The sequence below is a fragment of the Strigops habroptila genome, chromosome 10, assembly GCF_004027225.2.
Source record: "Strigops habroptila isolate Jane chromosome 10, bStrHab1.2.pri, whole genome shotgun sequence".
NCBI lineage: Eukaryota > Metazoa > Chordata > Aves > Psittaciformes > Psittacidae > Strigops > Strigops habroptila.
This window is the reverse complement of record NC_046359.1, coordinates 20432165-20456906: the sequence shown is the minus strand read 5'-3', so window position 1 is coordinate 20456906 and position 24742 is coordinate 20432165. Positions and strand designations below refer to the sequence as shown.

At 36.4% G+C, this 24742-nt stretch overlaps 1 protein-coding gene and 1 long non-coding RNA gene across 7 annotated transcripts in view; both read right to left on the bottom strand.

The window, feature by feature from the left end:
• Positions 1-24742, bottom strand: part of CNST (consortin, connexin sorting protein) — a 49555-nt gene that overhangs the window by 24427 nt on the left and 386 nt on the right. For 2 of the 6 annotated variants that reach the window (XM_030499026.2, XM_030499033.2), the window contains exons 2-4: positions 23065-23161; positions 10561-10995; positions 4262-4467 (exon numbers count right to left, since the gene is read on the bottom strand). In XM_030499026.2, coding sequence (XP_030354886.1) covers positions 4262-4467; positions 10561-10945 — 591 coding nt within the window. In that variant the 5' untranslated portion in view covers positions 10946-10995; positions 23065-23161. Of the gene's footprint in view, positions 1-4261; positions 4468-10560; positions 10996-14282; positions 14488-15653; positions 15828-16980; positions 17960-23064; positions 23242-24742 lie in introns of those variants that run through there. The other 4 variants (XM_030499027.1, XM_030499030.1, XM_030499032.1 and 1 more) reach the window with 4 other exon arrangements.
• On the bottom strand, positions 5512-6787 carry LOC115613519. The gene is made up of 2 exons (XR_003993411.1): positions 6009-6787; positions 5512-5939 (listed from the first exon to the last, which is right to left on the bottom strand). It is a non-coding gene; the product is annotated as an uncharacterized LOC115613519 (long non-coding RNA).

Genomic DNA, 24742 nt, shown 5'->3' with positions numbered 1-24742 from the left:
AATACTAATGTTCAGAGTAAATACACATATTCTTACTCTAGGAAAGATGTTTAGAAAGAATATCGAACAACAAAGAAATACTAAGTGTTCTCACACTAGTGGATTTGCTCAAATTTTAGTTGGGTCTTATGTTGTTACAACAATAAACTATTTCAGAAACTTTTTAAATTATCATATTAGAAAATTTTAAAATTACCTAGAAGTACTGTGTTTACTGATACAAGTTGAAGAATTTGAATTCTGTTGTTAACCATTGTTTCCTTATGTTTGACCGAATTAAGATCATTGATGAGTTCTCCTGAACATTGTGATAAAATAGAGAAATTGAGGTTTCCTGACTGATGATAAAAGAACAGTCTTTGGACAAAAGACTCTAAAAATACTGCCTATTACAGCATCGGAGACATACCAGTGACTTTCCTGCTTGTATCCTATTTGCTATAAATGATTACGACAAATATTTCAAGTATATAGAATTTGATACAGTATGAATATTTGAAATTCATAAGATAAACACAAATGGACTGAAGTTCTTAATTTCTTTCTGTATTACTCCTAGACCACCCGCAGAAGCCAGACAATAGCACTGCAGCAGCCTTCTGCCACTTCCTTTCCTGAAGCTACTCTGCTGTGTTAAAAAGATTTAAAGATCCTCTACCTCATGTGTCAGTTCACTAAGCCTAACATCTTGATATCTGAAGCTCTTCAACAATAGAGCAAGTCATGGAGTTAAGCCAGATGGCAGTTCTTTGATTTGCACTGTAGTTGTTATGACATGGAACAAATCTGTGGCTCTTCCTCCTTTAGATTGACATTTCTATAATAGAACAATTAAAATTGGATTTGTAACAACATAGCTCTGCCAAAGAGGACCATAGGAAAAAAAAATACAAACCTAAAAATCACAACAACTCTTCAAGACTTGTTCTCTTAGATGGATGTTAATACAGATATGTCAAAACAAAGAAATACCAGAGAACTGACACAAGAAATAAGCAAACTTTTGCCACTGCATTTAAAGCTCAAAGTGCTAAGGAGGTTTAATATAGAGAACAAAAATCATTCCAAAGTAGTTACTAAGGAGCAGGAAAATCAAACATAAGACATGCTATATACAAAATACTTGAACACCTAAGTGAATCTCCGGTACTTCTAGCTTAACAAAATGTGTAAGCTCACGTTAAATGCTGCTGTAACAGCTGCTATCTCAGCCAATGGCTAGGAACTGAACAAGTGATCTCTATGCCTAAGCATTCAAGATGTCTAGCTGCAACATCTTAAAAACAACTTCACTCTGGCTGGGTAATTTTATTATACCTATCTTTAACAGATCACTGCAAAAAGGAACAGTAAATACATGACGACCAAGGGTTTATACAATGAGAGGCTGTGTATAAACCAAGAACAGAGTCATGGAAACATAAAAGAAAATTATGTTCCAGTATACCAAGTTATTGCTACATCAGAGCTACATATTTTAACTGCAGACTACAGAAATAGCTTTCTTATCCTCTTCCTAGTGATGCCTTGGCTTTCAACCAGCTATGTCAAAGCCAAAATTAAAAGCATGGAAGTGTAGAACTTTCAGAAGTATCAAGATGCCAGTTAGAAGAAGTACTTTTTCCTCTTTATCAAGTAAAGGTCCCAGGATTCAGGGGGGACAGTTGTTTGTTTGGTTCCCCCTTCCTCCTCCCCCACCTCAACTCACATAAAGGATTATTTCTTGGACTAAAAGGCTGAAGACACCATTGTACTAGAGTCCCTGCAACCAGGTCAGAGAAAGCAAGTATCCAAAGACAGAAAACGAGTGTCTTTCTAATCAGAAAGAGAATTTCACTTTGACTCTGAGGTGGTGGTGGGGAGTATAACAGAAAAGATAGAGCTGATGCCTGCAAAGGAGAAGGTATAACACTGTATAGAAAGGCTAACGTGGTAACCTAAATGTTTTCTTTCCAATTCCTCCCTGTACACAAATAATCTTTGAGATTTGCAACAAGAGCTTATTTGTGCTTGCTAAAAAACTGGGCAGGCTTTCCTAGAAAACTGAAGAATATTGATGGATTTGTTTGTAATAATGTTTGTAATAATGTTTGTAATAATATAAACTTCAGCAGTAAAAATATTTTGTTCCACAGAAACTTACAGCATTGGTGACAAACATTCAGCCTCAAAATCTTTGGGACATATCAATTTAGGCCCTCATAGTTTGAAAGGCTTAACAAGTGGGCACTTTTGTAAAAGTCTAAGGATGAGTGCTCGAAAAAGACAGCAACTTCATAGAGGAGTCTAGATTACAAGTTGTGTATTCCTGGCTCTCAGCCTTATCACTAACCACTAGACCATTCTGAGTCCAGTACCTCCAAAACAGAATTGGTAAGTGACTTCTAGGGTTCTTTATAAAGAAGTTTTGTTATTGTTATTGTCTTAATAAAGAATTTCTATGCCTTTTGTCTGCTATCCATGGTAGTCTCCTAAGTATTTCTGGAGCTGCTAAAGCTCTGCATCTATGTTTTAAATATAAGTACTTCTAAGATTCTGTAACAAATGCTAAACAAATCACATTAATCTCATTCAAGGCAGGAAAAAAAATGGTATCTTATTTCAATTAAAAGTTAACCCTTAGTACTGCCTCTAATATCGCACAGCTTTTAAATATTCAATACAGGCTTTCCACTAACAGTATGGATTGTTAATACTCAAGAACATCTGACACAGCTCTTTAAAGTAGAAGAGTAGAAGAGTATTTGCTAGACTTGGCATAAAAGAAAGTTAATGCCAGGCTGTATTAATGATCTGAAAAAAAGACTGAAGATGTCAGGTTAATTTGCTGGAAAAGGAAAAAACATTCTTAATAGACTCACTTTACATGAAAACATTAATCCTATCTTTAAAATCCTTTATTTTTTCCCCAGTTTAAAAAGTGTGTTATGATCCTCGTAAGTTCTGTTTCTTTCAAACACTCCATTCAAGTGCTTGGTATTTTTTAGGAAAAAAGAAATGGTGCTTCATTACATGTTTAAATCTGGAAATGCAGATTCTGTTCTCAGTTCTGTCACAGTTCCTGTATGACTTTCAAGAGGTTATTACCCTTAGGGTTTGGCTTCCTCACCCAAAAAGCACTGGACAGGTTTCATCTCCATCATGTTTGATGACATTCCTTAATGTCTGTAAAGTGTTTTGAAGTTTTTGCCCTGTGTTATTTTTCAAAACTGACCTTTGTACTGACTCATGAAAAACCATCAAGTTTGGTGCGGCTAAAGGTATAAATGGTTAACCCTAATGCTAAGTTTCAAACAAATGAAGGAATGGTATCAAATATCTTCACTCAAACACAGATTAAAAAAAATAATTTAAAATTCTAGGTCAGATGTAAATTATGTGTAATTTTCAACACTGAAGAGAAACCTCTTTTACAAATATAACCACTTATTTATATCAAAGATAATAAGAATGTAGATGTGTCATTGCAGTTTAAGAGTTTAAAATATTACAATCATCCAATTTTCCACAATAAAGATAATGCAACTAAGTAAAATCAGACACTGTATAGCATCTATCTGTATAGCCCACATTAGAGACTACAGCCAAACAAAATGTCTTCTAGTCCACTGTTAGTGTGACACAACTAAACTATAAACTAATACTGCATCAAGTCCTATCAACATATTCATCTTGCATCATAATCTCCAGAAAGAAAATCGTACTGGCCAGTTAGTAAAAAAGATTGCTTTTCAAATCACACATTATTTCCTTTGGTCTTGCAAAAGGAAAGTGTGTGGCAACTATGCTATTAAAAAAAAAAAAAAGAATACACTAAGAAACCTTGAATCTTAGCATTCATGCATGAACTTCATGCTAGAAAAGTCTGTAACAACAACGACAACTCGAGATTTAAAACGTTATTTAGATATCATCTGTCTTGTATCTCTACCAGTGTCTTACAAATCATATTTACGGTATGTCGAAGAGTGATCTTCCTAATCTACCAGCCAAACTAGAATTTCATCCTTGTGGAATTGGAAAACCCATCTTAAACTCCTAAGAGTTTCCTTTAACTGTAGAATATACTTTCAAGGCAATTTATGATTTACCATATATTAGAAGACCTTAGAGGAGATATCTGCTGTGATCACCTCTCATATAATCAAAATACCCTGTCCAGATAGGAAAATTGGCATATACTGAATTAATGCATTTTTTCCTAATGAATAAAGGTCTCAAATAAAAACAGTGTGCAACACCTCAGAATCATGGGAAGTACCTGATGGAGACACAGGGGCAGTATCTTTGAATCCATCTGCTCAACTTCTTCACGGAGCAATGAGAAAAGAGACTGCAATGTGCGTTTTTGTTCTTTTTGGTGAAAGTTTTCATTTGCTTCAACAGCACCTTCAGCATGCACAGAATCTGTATCTGTAATAAGAGTACTTTCCTCCTTGATTGCTGTGGTTCCCACTGTAGGAACTCCTTTAAAAATAACAAATACGTAGGTTAGGATTCAGGGTAGCAGGAAGCAGATGATGACAGAGAGGGATTCTACTGGGGAGCACAGATGTCCAGGGAGACTGTCCTGGACAAGGTGAAAAGGAAGATCCCCCTAGATAGTTGGATAGTTTATTTGAGAGTCCAGAGAATTGAGCCAGTAGTGGTGATCTACATTGGAAACAATGACACAAGGATGTGTAAACTGAATTTAGCCTCCAGAACTTTTTGCTAGGCAGAAAACTAGGCTCTCCATGGTACATTCCCTGGCAGTTCAACACTGCGTGTCTCCAATCTTATAGAAGTCAAAAAAACATCAGACATGCAGGTGGAGAACTGGCAAGATATTTGAAGGATTACATAAAGCATAACAGTATAAAAATGTTACAGGAAAAAATTGCTGAGGGCAAATCCCACATTTTTTTGTTAGAAATGCAGTATTTGTAGTATACTGCTGATCATCAATATGATAGTTATCAGGAAATGTTAAATGAGATGAAAAAGTGTACAGCAGGAGAAATCAACTACAGACTGGACCAGTTTCTCACAAAGATCAGAGAATAAAAGCAATAAGTGATGGCTTCCTATAACACACAGTCTTAGGAGTACCCAGAAAACTACAGCTCATTTCTCCAATTAATGAACTTTTTTTTCCACAAAACAATATTGAATTTGATACATTTACATAAGACTGAACTTTTAAAAAATTCTCATATTTTTTAATAACCAATTTAGAGAAATTTAGCCACTGAAATGTGCACCACAAACTTTTACAAACTCCAGTTATGATGAGTGTGTTATTTTTCCCCAGCTGCACCCATTTGCTGAAAATCATGCTATCATTTAAAACCAGGACAGGTGGGGGCACTTTCAAGTAACCATCACTGTTTCACTGTTTCTACAGCTTGGGCACTCAGCATATTTCAGACCTCATTGTGTTCATTGCAACTGAAATCCTATACTAAGATTTAGGGCTTAAGAAAGGTATTAGCTTGTCCACTGAAGGCTTCACCGTTCTATTTTTGGTTATTTTAAACTCTTTATTAAGTAAACTATCCAGGTCAGGAGTACTAATAATCTCCATGGGTGTCTACTTCCGCAGGGCTTACTGCCAAACAAATATGGCTGTAACTTAATATTGATTTTTCAATATTAATGAATGTTTCTGCTTTTCCACTATTTATTTGGGCTTCCTGTGGGCCAAAAGCAACAACAGACATAACTGGATGCAAAATACAAACCAGGAAGTACTTTCAGAGATGAAATTAAGGTTGCTTTTAAAAATATAGCTTTCTGTTCAGCACAAACCAGAAAAGAGGGAAACATGTTCTGGCAAACCTTTTCTCTCAGGGGGAAAACAAACAAACAAAAGCCCTTCACATTGCACTTTATTAAGCAGTTAATAATCATCAATCACAATAAAACAAGAACCTTGACTGAAACATGCTCAATAGCAACTACCATGCGAAATCTTTATTGTAATGTTGTTGTGGCACTGTTGCTAACATGTAGTTTATAAACTGCACATTATTCCTACATATAGTTGAGCTATCCCTCACTTGGAATCAAATTCTGCCCCCAAATTGCTCCTGTGATTCTGAAGCAATTTATAACCAACCATTCAGGTTAATTCTACCTTCTTCTATTCTGAACACAAGACAGCATTTGTGCCTTAGCTCTAACCAAGAACTTTTCTTGAGGCAGTAACACTTAGTAATGCTATTTCATCATAAAGGTATTATGGATTAAGATCTCTATTTATTTTCCTCCATGTTCTTGAAAGCAGCACACAACATGACTTTTTTCCCGGAATCATTCAATCTTGCTGTTTGAAGCAGATTACTTTTTCTAGTGAAGATTATATATTTTTTAGTAAAGACATATATTTCTGATACTTTAAGAAGCCAGGATTGAACTTTTTCACTTCACAAACCATTGATATTTACTCTATACATTGACATTTGGTTCCATACTAGAATGGAACCAAAGCCTTTACGAAAATAAATGTGAAAAAAACACAGAAGGTATCAAGTCTCCAAAAAGTTCTCAGTAGGAATGTGGCAGGGAGCTGGGTTCGAGTTTCTGCTCTGCCAGACTCACTGAGGTTTCACCTGACATCTTCTATGCCCAGTTGGGTGTGCCAATGTTTCACAAGACACGAAGGGAAGCAAACTTTCTTAAAATTTACCTAAGAGTTCATGGGAGGGGCCTCATGTTTGCAAAAAGATCCAGTTTTGACAGACCTTGTGAATAAAAATGACAAATGCATTTTTTAAATACTTCTGTTTTGTTCTGTCAGTACTGCAAGCACATGAAATTAAGATGTTCTTGCCACCTGCCTAAGAACAAGTCAGAGGTGCAAGTATGAGGCATTTGCTATCAAAATAAAATTATGAATATTCTCCTCCGGTTTTTAATTGAATTTTAATTTTCACATTCAGTAGCATTAGCTTCAGTCACCAGTAGCAGAAGTTTCTAGTACAGAAAACATATGGCAATCTCTCTTTTTAAACATTCTTTGGTACTCAATATCAGAAAGCTCAGACTGATTCATTCAAGAACTGCTAAAAAAAGAAGGACCAGGAAGTATTTTTATATATATATATAAATATTGCTTTTAAGAGAAGATATTTTAGACAAGAGTGTTGGTGGAAAAGATGTAACTCTAACTGAGCAAGCTCAAAATCTTGTTTATTGCAGCACAGGACCCTAAACTAAATAATATTACTTGAATTTTCACAGAATTTGACTAGTTTATATTCATATATTTCATTTGCTGCAACACCAAATCCATCCCAACAATTCCACTTTCTTTCCCCACCTTCAAGCTGCTTAAAGAAATAAGTTGAGTAATTTACAGGAAAAGCCTATGTTGCCAAATTTAACTTGGGAAAAATCTATTAAATGTAAGTTACAGTGCGATGCTACCTTAAGCAATTACACACTGTGATTTTACAATATTAAGTTACTACTTATGCCAGGACTGATCTTTTGGTAAAAGATGAAATTATTTTCAAAGAACAGGGATAATTTGAAGTCCACATTCACAAAAATGCATTGAAGCAGCTGACACTTCATGAGTCATTACACGAATCTACTGCACTAAAGTTAATACGATTCATTACAAGGAATCCAAGTATGAATAATCACCAAAGCTTAAATCTGTCAATTTAAATTTACACCACTTCTTTGATCACCAGCATCCTCCTTAAACAGATATAATTGGAGTCTTTTCAACACTCGTATTAGCATACAAAAACAATGTGAGAGAAATTTGGAATCTGGAAGCTACAGACTTGTCATTTCACTCTACTGCAGCATCAAGACTGCTAAAAGGAGGTGCTTCATCAAACAATGCTTAGGTGAAGCCTTGGTACTACTTACTCCAGGATAAGGAAAGGGACTCAAAAAACCAACTGCAAGTCAGGTGACAAATTCACTGTAAGCTATTACAGTCTATCAATTTCCACCTGGGGAAATCCTGAATGGATCATTGTTGATGGCAAGGAGAAGACATGAAAAAAATCACTACCTCTTTGCCTTGTCCTTATAATCTTACCTACCCATCCTTTATTGGCCAGTGTCTGGGGAAGGATATTGAACTAGGCGAATCTTCAACCAGATACAGTGATTCTTAATCTTGCATTCCAGTTTACTGATTGTAGGAGCTAGAAAAATTATAGCTCAAACATATTCCAAGCATCTACAAAAACATAATAATCAAACTTACAACTGTTTGTGCTTTATAAGCAAATATTTAAAGGATTTCAAACCCATTGGAAGTGTGAGTACTTGCTCTTTCTTAGGTGAAAAGTATGTCCACAGCAGAAAATTGACTCCTCCAATGGTCACCAATCTTCTGCTAAGCAAGTCCCAAATAAAAAACAAGCAAAATGTAGTCTTACGTATTCCAGTTTCATTGCTTTAGTCACTATAGCAGGAGAAGGAATATGAACAACATGCTTCCTAAGTAAAATGTCATCTTTTCCAGAATGGCAACATTTAACAGCAATCCTAACAGGTTTGCTTATAGGGAAACAAAAGATTCATAAAACTCTTCTTTAGCTATAAGTCTAAGTAACTCATTTATGATTTTTCAATACTTAAAAATAAAAAAATCACCATAATACATGCCACGCAAGTATTTAAGTTGTGATTCCAGATTGCTTGTGTGGCACTCACCCACTCAGGGGTCTTCCACTCTGGTTTGATTCTCTCCTTTATCTCTGAGTTGGTATAAAGACAAGAAAGAGGGATACTCAGGAACTGTTTAAAATAACTGGTGTTAAAAATTAAATGGAAGATTCTCTGCAAAATCCATTTGTAACATCAAGAAATTGTGACACAGTCACTGCATTGTGTGAAAACAGGAGAACGATCACGTGAGAATATCTAAAAAGCTAAATTAGCCTATAATCAATGGGAGATAAAATGTAATTTTATATTTTGATCCTCCTTCTATAATAGTGAAGGTTCTTCATTAGCAAAGTAGTAAGAGTTTGTTCATAGGAATTAAAACTCTTAAGACTTTTGCAAGCAGGATGTTCTCTGTTGTGGTATTTCATATTTCTAGATTTTCCCATGAAAGTTTCTATTATTTCATGTTTCTGCTTTTTGCCTTAAAACTGCCATCTACTGTGCACAGCTCGTTTTGTGGTATTTCTGCATCAGTTGATTGCATTTCTCAACACCACCACTAACAGAGAGAGAATACAAACAAAAGTTTGTATTAACTTCCAGTATTTGGGCAAATTTCTCCTTTTGTTCCTCTCATCATGCTTCAGATATCGCTGTCCACACATCTGTATCACATTTCCTCAACTTGTTTTATGTTATTCCTGTCATACAGACCACTGGTTCTCAATTACTTCTGCCAATCTCTTATTTTAAGGAAGTATTTTCTTCTCTTTCTAAACATTAAATCTACAGTTTAAATATATACTGAATGACTTTCTGCATCATTTAATAAGAACTCATTCTCCCTATAATGACAGATATCAGGATCCTCTTATCTCTACTAGAAGATACAATTCTAGATTTTGCCTATACATGCAAGATATGGAACACAAGGGTTCCTTCCTTTCTCTTCCTTACCTATTTTACAATCCTTTAAGATCATCAGTTTTCAAATCAGGTCATAAAAGACTTGCCATTTATCAAGAAAATTGTATTTTAAAATAATCCATTTTAAGTAGCCAAATTCCCCATCTTCTCAATCTTTAGATGGAGAGGAAAAAGGAAAAAGATGGGGGGAAAAAAAAAAAAACCTAGGCATGATTCAGTTGTTCCAGGTAACTTTCAAAAGATACCTATGCAATGAAACACACGCTGATTTTAATTAATATATTTGCAGCACTACGGACATAAGCTTTATGATGAAAAGCTAATATAATAATAGAGTTGATGCAGACAAAGCCTACTTATTCAAAAAGGGAAGGAGCATCTCAACTAAGAACATGTAATAAACATTTACATTTTCCTTATCCAATTCATATCTAAGAGATCTAAAGGAGAAATAACATCAAAAATTGGTAGAAACACATTTTTGAACATCTCATTTACCCAAAATGCACTTCCTGGGACTATCTGTTAAGCTTTGAAAAACCAATGTAAATTTTGACAACAGCAGGCCAAGATCAAACTATTTGGTAGTTTGAAATCCTGGTGACCAAGATTTCAAATCTTGACACTGGATCTTGATGTTCAAATTATCAGAACCATACTGCCTGAAATACTGGCTATTCTGATTTGGAAGTCAGCCCAATTTCCGTACTGAAACTCCACAGTTTCCTCCACTTGTGCTTCCTTGATACGTTCGATTTGCTGCATAACCAATGTTTAAATACAGAAGGTAAAAACATCTAGAGTTGGATCTGACTTAGGACTATTAGCAATTCTGAGGAAAAAAAACAACCAACCAACCAACAACCACACAGCCAAAAACCCCCAAACATTTAGTGAAATTTTAAAAATAATTAGTCTGATAACTAACATACATCTTGCTTATTAGTTCACAGAATTAGAACTGCAGTATTGTTATTTTAAGCAAACAGAACAAAAACATTTTTTATCAAGTACCTTTAGATTTTTTACTGGAGCTTCTTTTGCTTCTTGGACTTCTTTTTCCACCTGGCTGTTTTTCTGCAATAGGCTTTTCCTCCAGCTGGGGGTCCATATGGACATTCACAGACCTCCTCTCAGTCTCCTCCTTACAGCTTGGGGTACAGTCTCGAGTGTCTATATTCTCATTATTATTGATGCTGTCCTGCTCACCTTTCTCCTGTCGTCCCATAGCAATGCTACTACTGGTCAGAACCTCATTCCCATCACTGTCAAGTTGATTTTCATTTTCATCAGCTGAAGAAACCAAATGCGATGCCAAACTTTCCACCCTGTAGTCAGCAGGAAGACTGTCCTTTGAGTCTATTTGTAGATTATTTGGTGGAAATTCTCTGTCATCCATTAGAGCGTTACTTGTTGAACCACTTTATCTCTCTCCAAATATTTTTAGACCTAAAATATAAAACCAGAAGAAGCATTTATAATATATATATTATAATGGATAAATAACCTTGTACTTAATGCCAGCCAATAAAGAATCAAAATAGCCAAGTGATACAGTTTAAAAGTATGGGGAAATTCTTTCAAACAGTAATCCTTTGCCCCATTGTAAGTCTTACAGCAAAACATATTTACATACAAAAAATTATCTATAAACTGGTATTTTTATCCAATTATAATAGGTTCCAGCTACCTGACCAATAGCACAGCTGATCTTTACAGCAGCGCTCACAGCGCTACAGCTGAAGTAATAAGAAAAACAAAAAGATAAACAGAAACCATCCCCACCACCCGCCTTGATCCATGGCTAAAACAAAAGCATTCTTGACACATAAGATCATAGTTAGTCTGAAATAAAAATAAACCACAGAGGAATAAAAGCAGAACAACTTTTAATTCTGCCAGTGATGGTATCACATCAAATATGCAGATAAATTAACTCTGTTCCAAGAATCAGATGCAAGTAGAACCTGTTTATTGACTCAGATTTTCACTTTATCTTCAAGAAAACATTCAACATGTCTTCAGTATACACAGAAGCAGATGGTTTGTTAGTAAAAAAACCCTGAATCTCCCACTTACTCTCAGCAGGGGTCAATTTTCCCTTTTTGTGAACATGCAACTGTAATCAATGCTGCAGTTAGATGCATATTCGAGGAAAAAAGGGTAACTTAGCAGCAGAGTTACACGGTACTTATACAGGACCGTTATTGTATCAGTTCCTATCTTTAGTTTAAGAAGCATGGCAATACTGCCGGTTTAACTTAGCAACTATACAGATGAAATATGGCTCCATTACGTGCATCTCATTAGATTTAGCTCACATATTTTAAATAGTGAAGCCAAAAATCAGCAAGCACTCCTGTATTATGGAAGAGATTAGACAAGCTTCCTACAGCAGCTTCCAATCCTTTCCTTTTAATGAAAAGGCTTTTTAGGAATCCTGTCTTCACCAGGCTTTCTTCAGTCTTACCAACTGAAGTAACTGAAATACACACTTGCTAAATATGCAAGATAATGTTACGTTTTTTCATTCATTGCTAGAGGAATTCAAATTGCAGAAAAATGGAAAAAACAGCTTAGAGAGTAAGTAGATTTTCCTTTATATAAAGAAACATATTTCTGTTAAAGATAACTAGAAAGATTTTCCCAAAATTATTCCTCCACAGCCTTTGTAAGACTGAAAAAAGAAAACGTCACTCCTATCCTAGAGAAGGACAAGGAGGAGGATTCAGGGAGCTACAGGCTGCTCAGCCTCACCTCGATCCCTAGAAGGTGATATAGTAAGTAATCCTGGAAACCATTTTCACACATGGAATTGACAAGAAGGTCACCAAGAGTAGTCGGTGTGGACTTATGATGAGTAAATAGTGCTTAACCAACTTGATACACTTCTACAAAGAGGTGACTAGCTCAGCAGAGGAGAGAATAACACATGCTGTTCACCTTGACTTTGGTGAGGCTTTTGACACTGTCTCAAATCAAGCATACAAAGTACAGACTAGATAAACAGGCAGTGAGGAGTTCCAGGGAAGCATGCAGAGAGCAACAAGCCACCACTGGCTGGGCAACACACAAGCAAAATTCAGCACCAACCACAACAACTGCATCTTTGCTTCCAGCCTGAACAACTTGTTAACCATTTCCAGACATACCAGTCTAACAAAAATTACTGCCTGTCCTATAACATACAGGGGAGGTTTAGACTGGACATTCAGAAGCGTGTCTTACTGAGAGGGTGGTCAAGCACTGGAACAGGCTTCCTAGAGAGGCGATTGATGCCCCAAGCCTGACAGTGTTTAAGAGGTATTTGGAAAATGCCCTTAACAACATGCTTTAACTTTTGGTCACTCCTGAATTGCTCAGGCAGTTGGAGTAGATGATCATTGTAGATCCCTTCCAACTGAAATATTCTATTCTATTCTAGAAGAATAATTAATTGTACACAAGAGACACAAGTCAGTTTCCTTTGGCAACCAAATAAGAGAACTGGCTTTCCTTGAGCACCAGAAAGACAAAGAAGGGAACTCAGGAGGAGATACATATCTGGAGAATGCGTCTGTTCATTAGAAGGATGCTCCTTAATCAAGCCCTTTTCTCTCAGAGTTAAATACAAAATGAAAGGTTAAAAGCAGGACAGAACTTTAATTAGACCAGAAAGAACAAGAATTGGAAGATATTCTTTACAGACACCCACACATTATAGCTATGTTGATTTATTGATGATAACTGTTCTAAAGCATTAACAAAAAATAATCCCAAACACCATGTTAAACTTGAAAGGGTCACTTCTTATTCCTCCTAGCATATGAAATAGTAACTACTGCTGCCCTCCCCAGCTCACAGATGAAATTATACATCAAACAAAAAAGCTTGAAGTAAATTGCTCAAAGCCAATGCGGAATTAGTTTTAACAGCAAGAATTAAAAATCATTATGTCCTACCACCACTTTCTTGCTTCTATCAGTAGACAATAGTTTATTCTTTCAACAGTTAACACAGGGAAACAGAAGCATGAATGCATTTGAACAAGGTGTTTCCTATTAGATTATGCAAAATGAGGAAAAGATGCTTTTGACAAGTGACATTTTCTATAGAGGAAGCTAACATTTTGATAGAAAATATTAACTCATTTCCTTTCAACATGTGGCTAAAATGATAGTCCTTCTGGAGAGTACAGATCAGCCTATTGTGGCTCATTGTATGAGACTCAGTATTCCTCCCAATAAACATAGCCCTGAAAATCTATTCCTTTCTGCAATCCTTATGACTCCCTATAGAATGAAAATCCAGAAAAGCATAAGTTCAAAGAATTTAGAACGGTCATGGCCTTGATCTTTTAAAGGATTCCCCCTTCCCACTCCCCCCCGATGAGACTTTTTTCTTTCCTGGTTTTCAGTGCTGCTACCTGAAATTCCTTTTAAGTTTACCAAGATGTCAGGCAGGTACCAAAGTGAAGCTAAATCCTGTGAGAATGAATGTTAGCTCTTTTTAAAAACACAAGTAGAAACCCATGTTTATGAACAAAAATTGAATTAGAATCACTAGTGATTTTAACTATATTTAACAGACCATTAACATGCAGTTTCTGTATTTACTGTTTTGCCATTGAAGTGAATTGTACACACAAACAACACGCTAAGAAAACAACATTTGTGTCTTCCTAGGCACATCCTTTCTCCCTTCACTGGTTGCCTAAAATTGAAAGAAAAGCTAACACTGAGTAGAACTGCGCTGACCTCTGTTAAAAGATGGTGATGAATGAAAGTGCTTCAGTTCCAGTTGCCACACAGATTCATGCAATTGGCATATAAAATCATGGTGATTATAGCACAAATCACACATAAGATGGAAAGTACTTGCCAAGTGGCTAAAAGACAAAGTCCGTATTGAAAAAATTAGTTGTATGTTCGTTTGCTTTAGGACAAAAGAGTATGTACACTACAGAAATATCAGAGTACCCACTTCTATTTCAGGTCAATTTCAATTTAAAAAAAGCCCATGCTCTTCAGTATTCTCTTGCAGGTACTTCATAGAACTTCAACAACTTTTGCAGTTGCTCATTTCTGTGTGTGTACAGAGCCTTTCTTCCATCTGTCCTTACTAAGGAAACATAACCTCAAATACAGTTGGTTGGATTGCATTCTTAAAAAAAGGTTAGAACTAGGATCCTTCCTAACCTGGCACAGCCAAAATTTGAAAAGGGCATTAAAAAACCCCAAACCAAAGCCACAAACAAACAACACTCCACCCCAAACCCTCAGACTAACACAGCTCCTCTATCCTGGAAAGCTGGTGGGGTTTGTAAACGTTTACTGAATATGTAGCGTAGTATTTAACTTACCGATCTCAGAAGTACCTTATGGAATAGATCAAGATCATAACACCATATCTGCTGGCAAAAGGCTAAAAACGTTCTAACATTTAAAAAGTTTATGGCAAATAATTTTTATTTGACTGCCTTCATATAGCTTCTCTACCAAAGACACTGTTTTCCCTCTCTCATTCTCATGCCACTTAATTATTCTATGTTAATTACGGAGATTTAAGTCTTAATTCTTCAAAAGTTAGTTTCCCCATTACATCATCTATATTGCTCTATTCCAATTGAACGGACATTTCAGACTGGTTGCTGGTGTTGCTTCTACTCAATTTTTTCATTAACTTCGATGATAAAACACAAAACCTATATAAAATCTGCAGTCATACATATTTTTGAGGATTTAATTCAAAATTAATTGTAGCAATAAGTGCTCCAAAAGCAGTAACATAAAAATCACTAAGACAAACAGAACACACTGTATCTTTTAGAATAAATGAAGCACATCTATATGAAATACGAATTAACCAGTCATTCTGTTCTGATGAAAAGCATCTCAAAGAGATACCAAACAGAAAACTGACTGTGAGTCCAAGGTTTTTTTTCTCCCGAGATATAATACAGCAAGTGTTACAGGCACAAGAGAATTCATTACATCCTAGCAGACACTAATCAATTACAGCCATGTATTTCTGTTTGTGCACAATATACGCAAACCAAGATGTACACAAATAAGAAATCCTAGAACACAGAGAGGCAAGAGTTTTGGAGAGAAAAGGGACAGCACTACCTGTGGTAACAGTCGTTCAGCTTAGAAAAGGTTGTCATATGAACAACCAAACAGATGTGTAGAGATGTGGAATCCCCATCCTTTCAAAGGACAAATTAAGCAAGTTTCAGGTTTAAGGACGGGTGAAATAGATAGTATCTAGGATTAAGGGAGATTTATTTTCTTTGTTGTTGCAGGGTTGGGGTTTTGGTGGGTTTTTTTTTTTGTGGGGGTTTTTTGTTTTTGTTTTTGTTTTTTTTTTTTTATTTTTTTTTTCTTTGTTTGTTTCTTTAATTACAAGCAGCTTCAGAAGTCCTAGAGGAAAAACAAATTCAAGCTGATTCTGTGAAAATGAAACAGGACTTTTTTAAACCATTACTTTTACAAAGTTGGTGCTTCTACCACTAGAACAAAAAAGGAAAACTGTAGAAACACTGAAATTTAAAGAATGGCTGAACCTAACCTATATATTTCTTAAAAAGAATAAAACTGTTGATCTTTCTGATAGCTGGTGTAAAGATACATTACAAGACTACATTTAAATGTTAGTATCTCATTCAATACTGATAAATAATCTTTTACAAATTAATACAATGTGAAAACCACCATGGCCATACAAAATCAAAACATGTACTGCAAATTCTTATTATGGCACATTAATTTCTGCATACAAGGAAGAACATTGATCTCATTTTATGAAAATTACATTTACTACCAAAATGAAGATGCAGTGATAGAGAGGAAACTAGACGACTGAGTAGCTATATAGCACTATCTGAAAACTACATACAACATACCATTACATTTCATTAGCTTGCAAGAAAAAGGACAATGCCTACTATACTATTACGGGAGCTAATAAACAAAAAGCCCATATGTTCTGTTGAGAAAGTGCAAGCGCAATTTCTCTACAACTGTTTGCTGCTTCTGCTGAGGTGGAAGCCAAGATGCACCTAAACCAACCTGGATTATTATCACCAGATTTGTTCAGAGTGTCCTTGCTTCACCACAGCCAAGAGAAAAAACATACTAGTTGATGAAGACATACTTAACCATCACATATTTGCTGCAGAAGGAATAAGACAGTAGATAAAGAATGTAGGCAATTCATTTAGCTATAATCATCTCACAAAGCCAGACCACTTCCAGCTAGCAGAATTCTGCTCTGCACTGCATTTTATGTGCAACACTTAACGGCTGGAATGCTGCTGTTTTTAAGGAGAAGGAAATACAAGTATTTATGTGGACACTTCCAACCTGTCATCTCTGCAGAAAAAAATTACCATGCTGTTGTACTGTCTTAGAGCATGGACTCATTAGTATTTATCATTTCACAAGATAGTCTTACATACAATCCCCTGACTGGATGGCCTCGTGATGAGAGAATCTCATTAACATCCTCCTGACTGTTCCATTTGCCCTATGCTCAGCTTTGAAATAATGTACCAGGGGTAAAAATAACTTTGTATGTCTTCTCTGCTTCTGTGTCAGATACATTGTTCAGGACGTCTATCTCTTCAAACGCTTTCAGTCTGTTGTCCTCCAAGAAGTACTCAGATGCAGGAGTGGTTTATCTAATTTCTCTGAATGTACAAAAATGTCTGAGCATGCACACTTTGGTGGTTTGGCACTTTCTGACATTGAAGTGACATTTCTCAAGTAGCAGTGGCATGACAATATTTACATCTGTAAACAGCAGAAATAGTGAGGTTTTGAGAGGAAGTGCCACATGTTATTTTCAACTTCTAAGCTTCCCAGTCATACTGCTTATTCTTACAGACTTAACAAACAATGATAAACACATATTGCCAGGCATAATCTACTCTTCCACATTTAACATTACTAGAAAAATATGTTTCAGCCAGCAGACAAATACAAGAGGTTTGTCTGGGAACAAACAGGATCTTTCATCAGAACATATGACAGAGTTCAGACAAAAATTTCACACAAGCTCTTTTGCAGCAGTTAAAATACACAATGATCAGTCCCCCAAGTGTCTGAAAAGTTTTGAATTTCAAGCTTCACTGGGACAAATTTCACTGAATAGTGTAAGAACAAAAGGGGACCTCACCATTTGGAGTATTCATTTTTTGTTCTTGTCTGCAGCAAAACACCAGATGATACCTCAGGCAGAGGTAGAAAGGCAGTAGAATAGACTGTTTTAGGAGGATGGATAACTTGCATCACTGCAGTACTTTTATAAACTGTCCTGAGAAACATTGGTCAGGAATAACCTATGAGTAACTGGTCCTGTCTTGAGATGCATGAATTTCCTTTTAAGTCTTACAAGAAGTAATCGGCCTTTCTTGATTTTTATATTTTCCTTCCAATTGTTGTTACACTTCAGAACATGCACACAAGTTTGATTACAAAAACATAAGTTAAAAACTTCTTAATAGACAAATTTATGTATCTTTTCTAGGATGGGTACTTTTTGCTTATGAAGGAGAAAAAAAGAAAAAAGGCAAAACCCAAAGAAATCAACCAAAAAAAAAAAAAAAAAAAAAACACCAAACAAAAAAAACCAAAAAACCAAACCAAAAACCCCAACCAAAAAACCCCCAAACCCAAACAAAACTAAACAAACAAACTAAAAAGTCCTGCAAATCTTTTATGAAAACTGATCAGCTCAGCTCACTTTTATCCATATCTTTACTTTTACCGGGACCTGAGAAAGCCGATCCATCCTACTACCTCATAAGAAGTAACTAAAAAAATGGACAACAATTTGAAATCCCTCATGATCTCAGGTAACAACTTGAAACATATATGAAAAGGCAGAAACTACAGAATACAGTCCCTTGAAAGGAGATGCAAGAGACTTCTTCAAATATCTAATGTCTAAAAAGGCAAAAGTCTAAAAACTGCCCACCTGAAGAAACAAGAGTGTTCAAGACTTTCTGACAGTTGAATTTCACAGTGAGATTGAATTCCATAATTTACACCTGAGGGATGAGCAAGTTTTATAGCCCTCCTCAATACAAATAAAATTAACATGGTTAAACTATTCAGTTAGGTCCTAAATTATACCAAGGCCAGATGCAACCACAAACAGAATGGAAATCTATCCATAACATTTATGAAACAATTCTTGTACGCAAGTATTATTTGTGGTCCCTTCGTTATCAAACCTGCAGGTCCAACCAGAAGGTTAATTAAGAACATAGGTAATGGTTAGAGCTTCAGTAATTGCCATCATTATAAAATCCAGCAGCTCTATGAAAATGTTGCATCAGTTGGTTTTCTATTTCACAAGGGAAGGATGGTCTAATTTTGACATTATCCAGTGTCAGATACGAATATGACTGAGATGAAATCCTTTCTTTGCTCTGAACCTCCTCTGTGAAGTCCATCAAACTGATACACCATCTTTAACACATTTCTTAACTACAAGATATTGCTTTGTTTCATGGGGATGTAACAAAGATGAATACATTTAAAAGACTGTGAAATGGATATTTCGGTAAGAGGGACCACAGAAGGACTTCAAAGAGGTACAAAACAGACACTCAAACTCGATCGAGTGCATGACTGAGAAATCAAGTATGTATAAACTGGAAGGGACCTATGTTAAATGCATCACAGTCCCCACAAAATTAACCACTGGTGTAACTTGACTTAAGTTAATGAAGCTGTGACTACCTAAACCCAGTAGTGGGTTTAGCCTTGAGTGCTGTTTCAACTCTCCCCTTTCCAACAGGAAGTGAAGGTAATTAATTTCTGCTCTAATTGTGTAAGTAGATGCTGGCTATACATTAACCATCTCTAATAATTTACACATTTAGTTAGTAGATCTTGGAGAAGTTTTCTGAAGCACAGTTACCACGTTTTCTATTAGAATTTGAACGTATGTTTGTAATACCTGAGTCCATAAACAGAAAATTTATTACCAAGGCTACTTTAAGCTGCAGTTTCCATTAAAAAAGCACTTTCCCATTAGAAAATCTCAAATATTACAAACATTAATAAAAGCTAGCATCAGTACTGTAAGAAGGTCTAAAACTCATTTCACTTCAAACCCAAACTGAAATAGTTTAAATGATACCAAGACAGGAGGAGATTTACAGCCTATAGAGACACTGAATGGTTACTTTTCCTCCTTTACTAATGATGTCATATTTCAGTGCTAAAATAGTAGACTTTAATAGTCTTCCATGAGAAAAAGAGAAATCCAGATAAGAAACTAAGCAGCTATCAAACCCATGTTGAATAAAAGATAATTTTATATGCCAGATGTCATAAAATCTTCCTGGGATCAAATGTGTAAGCTCTCCACTGTGAATGTCACTTTATTTTATAAAGACGTGAATGAAGACGACAAAGTATTACGGAACAACTTACAAACTTGTACGTTTCAGCACAGATGCTCCCCCATTTATTTATTTTGCCATTGGCCAACTGCAACACTGTAACAACAGAACGCAGACCACCTGAACTGCAAGGAGGGTTCAGCTGAAATGCTGTCTCTAACGTGGCAAGGTCATCATACCCCCACTTTGAGGCTAAAACCACACAAAATTCCAAGTTTTAACCACTAGGAAAGAACCTCCAAAATTACACTAGAAATTTCTATATTATTTCAATGACATATTCATCAAGTGAACCTAAAAATCTTCCTAACATGCTCATATTACAAGGTAAAACAAATACCAGGATTATGAGTTTGTTTGGGGTTTTTTGGTTGGTTGGTTTTGTTTGGTTTTAATCCTAAAGTTATTTTGAAGTATTGGAACAACAGCAGAAAAAAGTTCATGCTCCTAAGCAACTCTGATCCTCAGGAGCAAGCATGAAATACAACAAAATTTGCCTACAGAAATATTTGACACGATATAATTTTTGCTCTATACTTTCCTTATGAGTTAGCAATACATCTTCAAAGACATCACGGTTTTACAGTAAGTAGATAAATAAGTAAAAAAGAGTAAAAAAAAAAAATCTTTAGCAGGACAAGCTCTTGAGCAAGGTAACATTGTCAAAATAAAGACTTACGACATAATACAAACAACAGGCTGAATGAATTTGAGTCAGCTGAATGTGCTCGTCAGAATTAAATGAAGAGAAGTTCTGAGAGAAGTAAACAGAAGACGCACCTATTTTAATGTTTTATACTCCTGTCTGCAAAGGTTTAATAGCACTTTTTTTTTTTTGCATGCACCCAATACTTGCAGTAAGGTTAGTGCTGATGTAAGATGACAGATTGATAGCCCTAGGGATTGAGTTTCTCTTTATACAGAGAACAGATATAGCACAGAGTGAGAAAGTTTGTACCCCTGCCAAAATGCCTCACAATACACAGCTTATGAAACAGTCTTCACACTACAGAACCCTTTGCCTCTCCACTGAAAATGTCAAAAATATTTTCCCTTATAATGAACACTAAGCAGCAATAAGACATGGACACTGTTATTAGCATCAGTAGGGACAGAAATCAAGCCATCGGCTCACTTAAAAATGTGTATTTTTGTGCTCAAAGACTCTTTTGTCAGATGTGAACTTTGCTGCAACGTTTGTAAAGCTGCAAAGTCAATCCTTTCCTATTAAACAGCATGTTATTATATCAGAAAAACAGCAAAGAATGAGTGGTTTAACTTTTTTTTTCAAATAAGCTTATATTAACAAACATGACCATACACCTGGGGCTCAGAAACTATCTCAAAGGAGAACTTAATAGTTCTACCGAATTGGTACCTGAGCACTGGCTCTCCAGTCATCTGCCCACTTTTAATGGACAGTAATTCTCTATTAATCAGGTTTCCAGCACTAGGCTGGAAGCTGCACTGTCACATGCAGCAGGCAGGATTCCAAGGAACCTTCCCTTATTTCCCTTACTACTAATAGCTTGGCCAAACAGCAAAAAAACTCCCCTCCCACACCTCCCCATCCAAGTGTCCAGTCATTTTTCATCGACAGATCACACACGGAAAAGCAGTAAGTTAAGGTTTGTAGAGCATAGTGGTGCTAAATGCAAAATTGCTGACTTCATTATAAAGGCCAATTTTCACTTTGAAGGAAGATGTCCAATAAAACCCACAGGTTACAAACTTACTAGATCTCAAACCAGATTGTGGCATAAGATTAAATGCTACTTCAGCCCTTGGGACACTTCCTTTGTGCATGTATGGGCTTGGAGTGGGGGGCAGCGATAACAAGGGAATAGGACAAAAGAATGAAGCAATTCTCAGACTGATTTTTAAAACCCAATTTTTCCTAGAGACTGTTTTCCTGAGTGCACAGCACTTACAGCACTTTGGAAGAAATCTCTTACCACTCCTACTATTTTCCTTGGTATTCTCCAAAGTATTACAACAAGATTATTGAAGTATGCCGAGTAAAATTAGTGAAAATGGTAATTCTGTGACATCCTGCATCTCAACAAGGCATAATTTCAGCACGTACCAGGTTATTTTATTTTCACACTACTGAAGCTAATGCGCTTAAGTGATTCTTTCAGCTCTTTTTCTGAACATCAGTTCTTTTGTAAGCTTCTTAAAAAATTCACATTAGAGGTAGTATTTGGTAACTTATAATAAAGGTAATAAAGGTAACGCTTTCAATACATGCTAAACAATATTAAAAGTGAATCTTAAATTTTACAATAGGTCAATGATAAAATAGGATATGGTGAATAAAATAGAAAGATAATGAGTTTCTGAAGCAGTTATACACTAATGAACTTAATCTGTATTCTGAGCCAAATAGGACACTCTAATGACAAGTATCACTAACAGGACAAGAAAAATTATGATCCCGCAAATTTCCATTCATATACCTCTTGGAGTTCTTTTATGCAAGATGGGAATTCTACTGAATATGTACAGAAAACAAAGTATGGGTATAAGAGTTTCAAAAACTGAGATCAAGATTTATGTAATTGCATATTGGAATTTAAAATATTGCAATTTTCCCCCTTAGAAATGCTTCTCAGTATTAATTAGGGCTAAGTGCTTAATACATAGCAAAATAATACTAAAAGACTAATGCCTTCATATTAACTTAAAAAAATAAACTTTCAGTAGAGCCAAATAAAAGCATAAGACATTCAGAACCACGGAGAAAAAAAATCTCTCGTTACTGATCCTTTTAACCCATACAGCTAATAAGCTCTTCTGGTTTAAGCACAGGCTGGAATCCAATCGAACAGGTAACCCTTTTGATTCTTTCTCTGATTTAGTTCAAAAACAATAATTAGGAGGAAACAATAATTTCAGAGCAATCAACAATGCACTTAAATTACAAGGACATAAGCTCTATGAGGTAAGACTGTAAATTCAAAGATTTGCCTGTGGCAATAGCTAGATTAAACTAGAAAATATATGCTACAATCAGCCATTAACTTAAAAATAACTGTTCAGATGTCCTTGGGATACACTTTAATGTATGAAGTTGTCTGCACTGTAATTTTTGAACAAAAAAAAAGTACAAAACTTCTTACCATTTTCATAAGGTTTCAACAGTTTCCCAAAGATTATGACCAGGTCAGAAGGAGGTAGTCCTTTATGCACGCAGGATTCAGTATATATCTGGCAGTTCTAGAGGGGAGGAGGAGGGAAATACAGAATCATAAAGTTATTCTATAGAGATCTATGGTTCAATGCAGCCAAGTGCTAAGCTGAAGTAAATAAAAATATGAAGAAATGTGTATCATTTCTAGTGTACAAAGAATTGTCAGGGGACGTTGGCTCTGCTTAGCAAACACTCCTCCGAGCAATCTCCAATCTCCATTAGGCTGAACAGCCCATTCACAGAACACAACACTCCTGAGCGCTCTGACTGGCAACAAAAAGTTCCAAAATTCTTTAATTAACCTAAAAATACATTGAATGCTATGTGGTAATACAGCAACTATACCTAACCTTTCTGTGGCCATAGCTATCAATAAAATTTGATAAGGAATGCTGAACTGGGACATTACTAAACACTTGCTCTAAGAAAATCAAGTTCTGCTTGATGTTCTAAAAGTCCTACGAATTACTGATTTATCAAACTACTTAGTAAGAGAGGAGAAAAGCTATTAAAAACAAAGTCCAGTTTAAAAATGGACTGCGGTCTATCCCATCACCCAGCTGAACAGTCTGTCCATTTCCCTTAAGACACGGGGTAGACTATTACAGCACTCAGTGTAAATGATCCGAGTACTTAAAAATAAATTGCAGATATGAAGAACTGCTGCACTCGACATTTGCAATCTTTCTTAAATTCAGCCCAGCACCTCTTCACGCCACACGCAGATCTGCCAAACAGAGAATAGCAAAGACCCAATTTTCTGTCCCAGGTTCTGTTTAATAGAGATATGTCAAACAAAATGACATTGTTTAGTAAGTAGGCACATCTCACTTTCTCACTTTACAAACAGAGAAGAGAGATATAAGAAATTAAGCTATTTGTACAAAATCATACAGAAAACATGGTTTTGAGCTAGTAATTTTTAGACCAGTACACTCTGTGATTGCCAGGTCGCTCCTGCCTCCTGCACAAACTAGGCAGGGAGCAGGGAAACACGTTTGGGAGGATTCTCTCTCCCCGTCCCCAGAACTCCATCACACCGCAGGCACTCACCTGCCACCGACGGGTTTTAGCACGGCATCCCTGAAGGATGAACTCTAGTTCTGCAGAACATGAAAACGCTTTGAAGACAGTCCTAAAGTTATTTCTCGTTAAGGCATTAGGGAGACTGTTGAAAGGATAACGTCGCTGCTATCGAATTACCGGGTTTACCTAAAACGCAACTGCGAAGCGGTATGGGGCAGAAGTAAGCCGACAAGGATGATGCCAGAGATGCGCCGGAGCAGGATCCTGCACCTGCTGAGGCGGCCAGGCGATACAAAGAACCGAGTCCCGAAGTGACTATTTAGCTGCTGACGCGGAGATCAAAGACTCCCGTGAAACACCCAGGCAAACCTCAAACTAAATACGTAGCTCCTGGGACTTCCACCAACCAACCGAGCAGACGCCGCTCCACCGCCGCCCGGCCGAAGACTCCCGCTCCGGAGCGGACAACCGCGGCCACACGTCTGACCCGCCCGGCCTGCCCCTGGGCACCGCTCCGGGTGGAGAAGCGGCAGCGCCGGCACCTGACATCCCGGCTGAGGCGGGCGGCGGGCTCAGCTCAG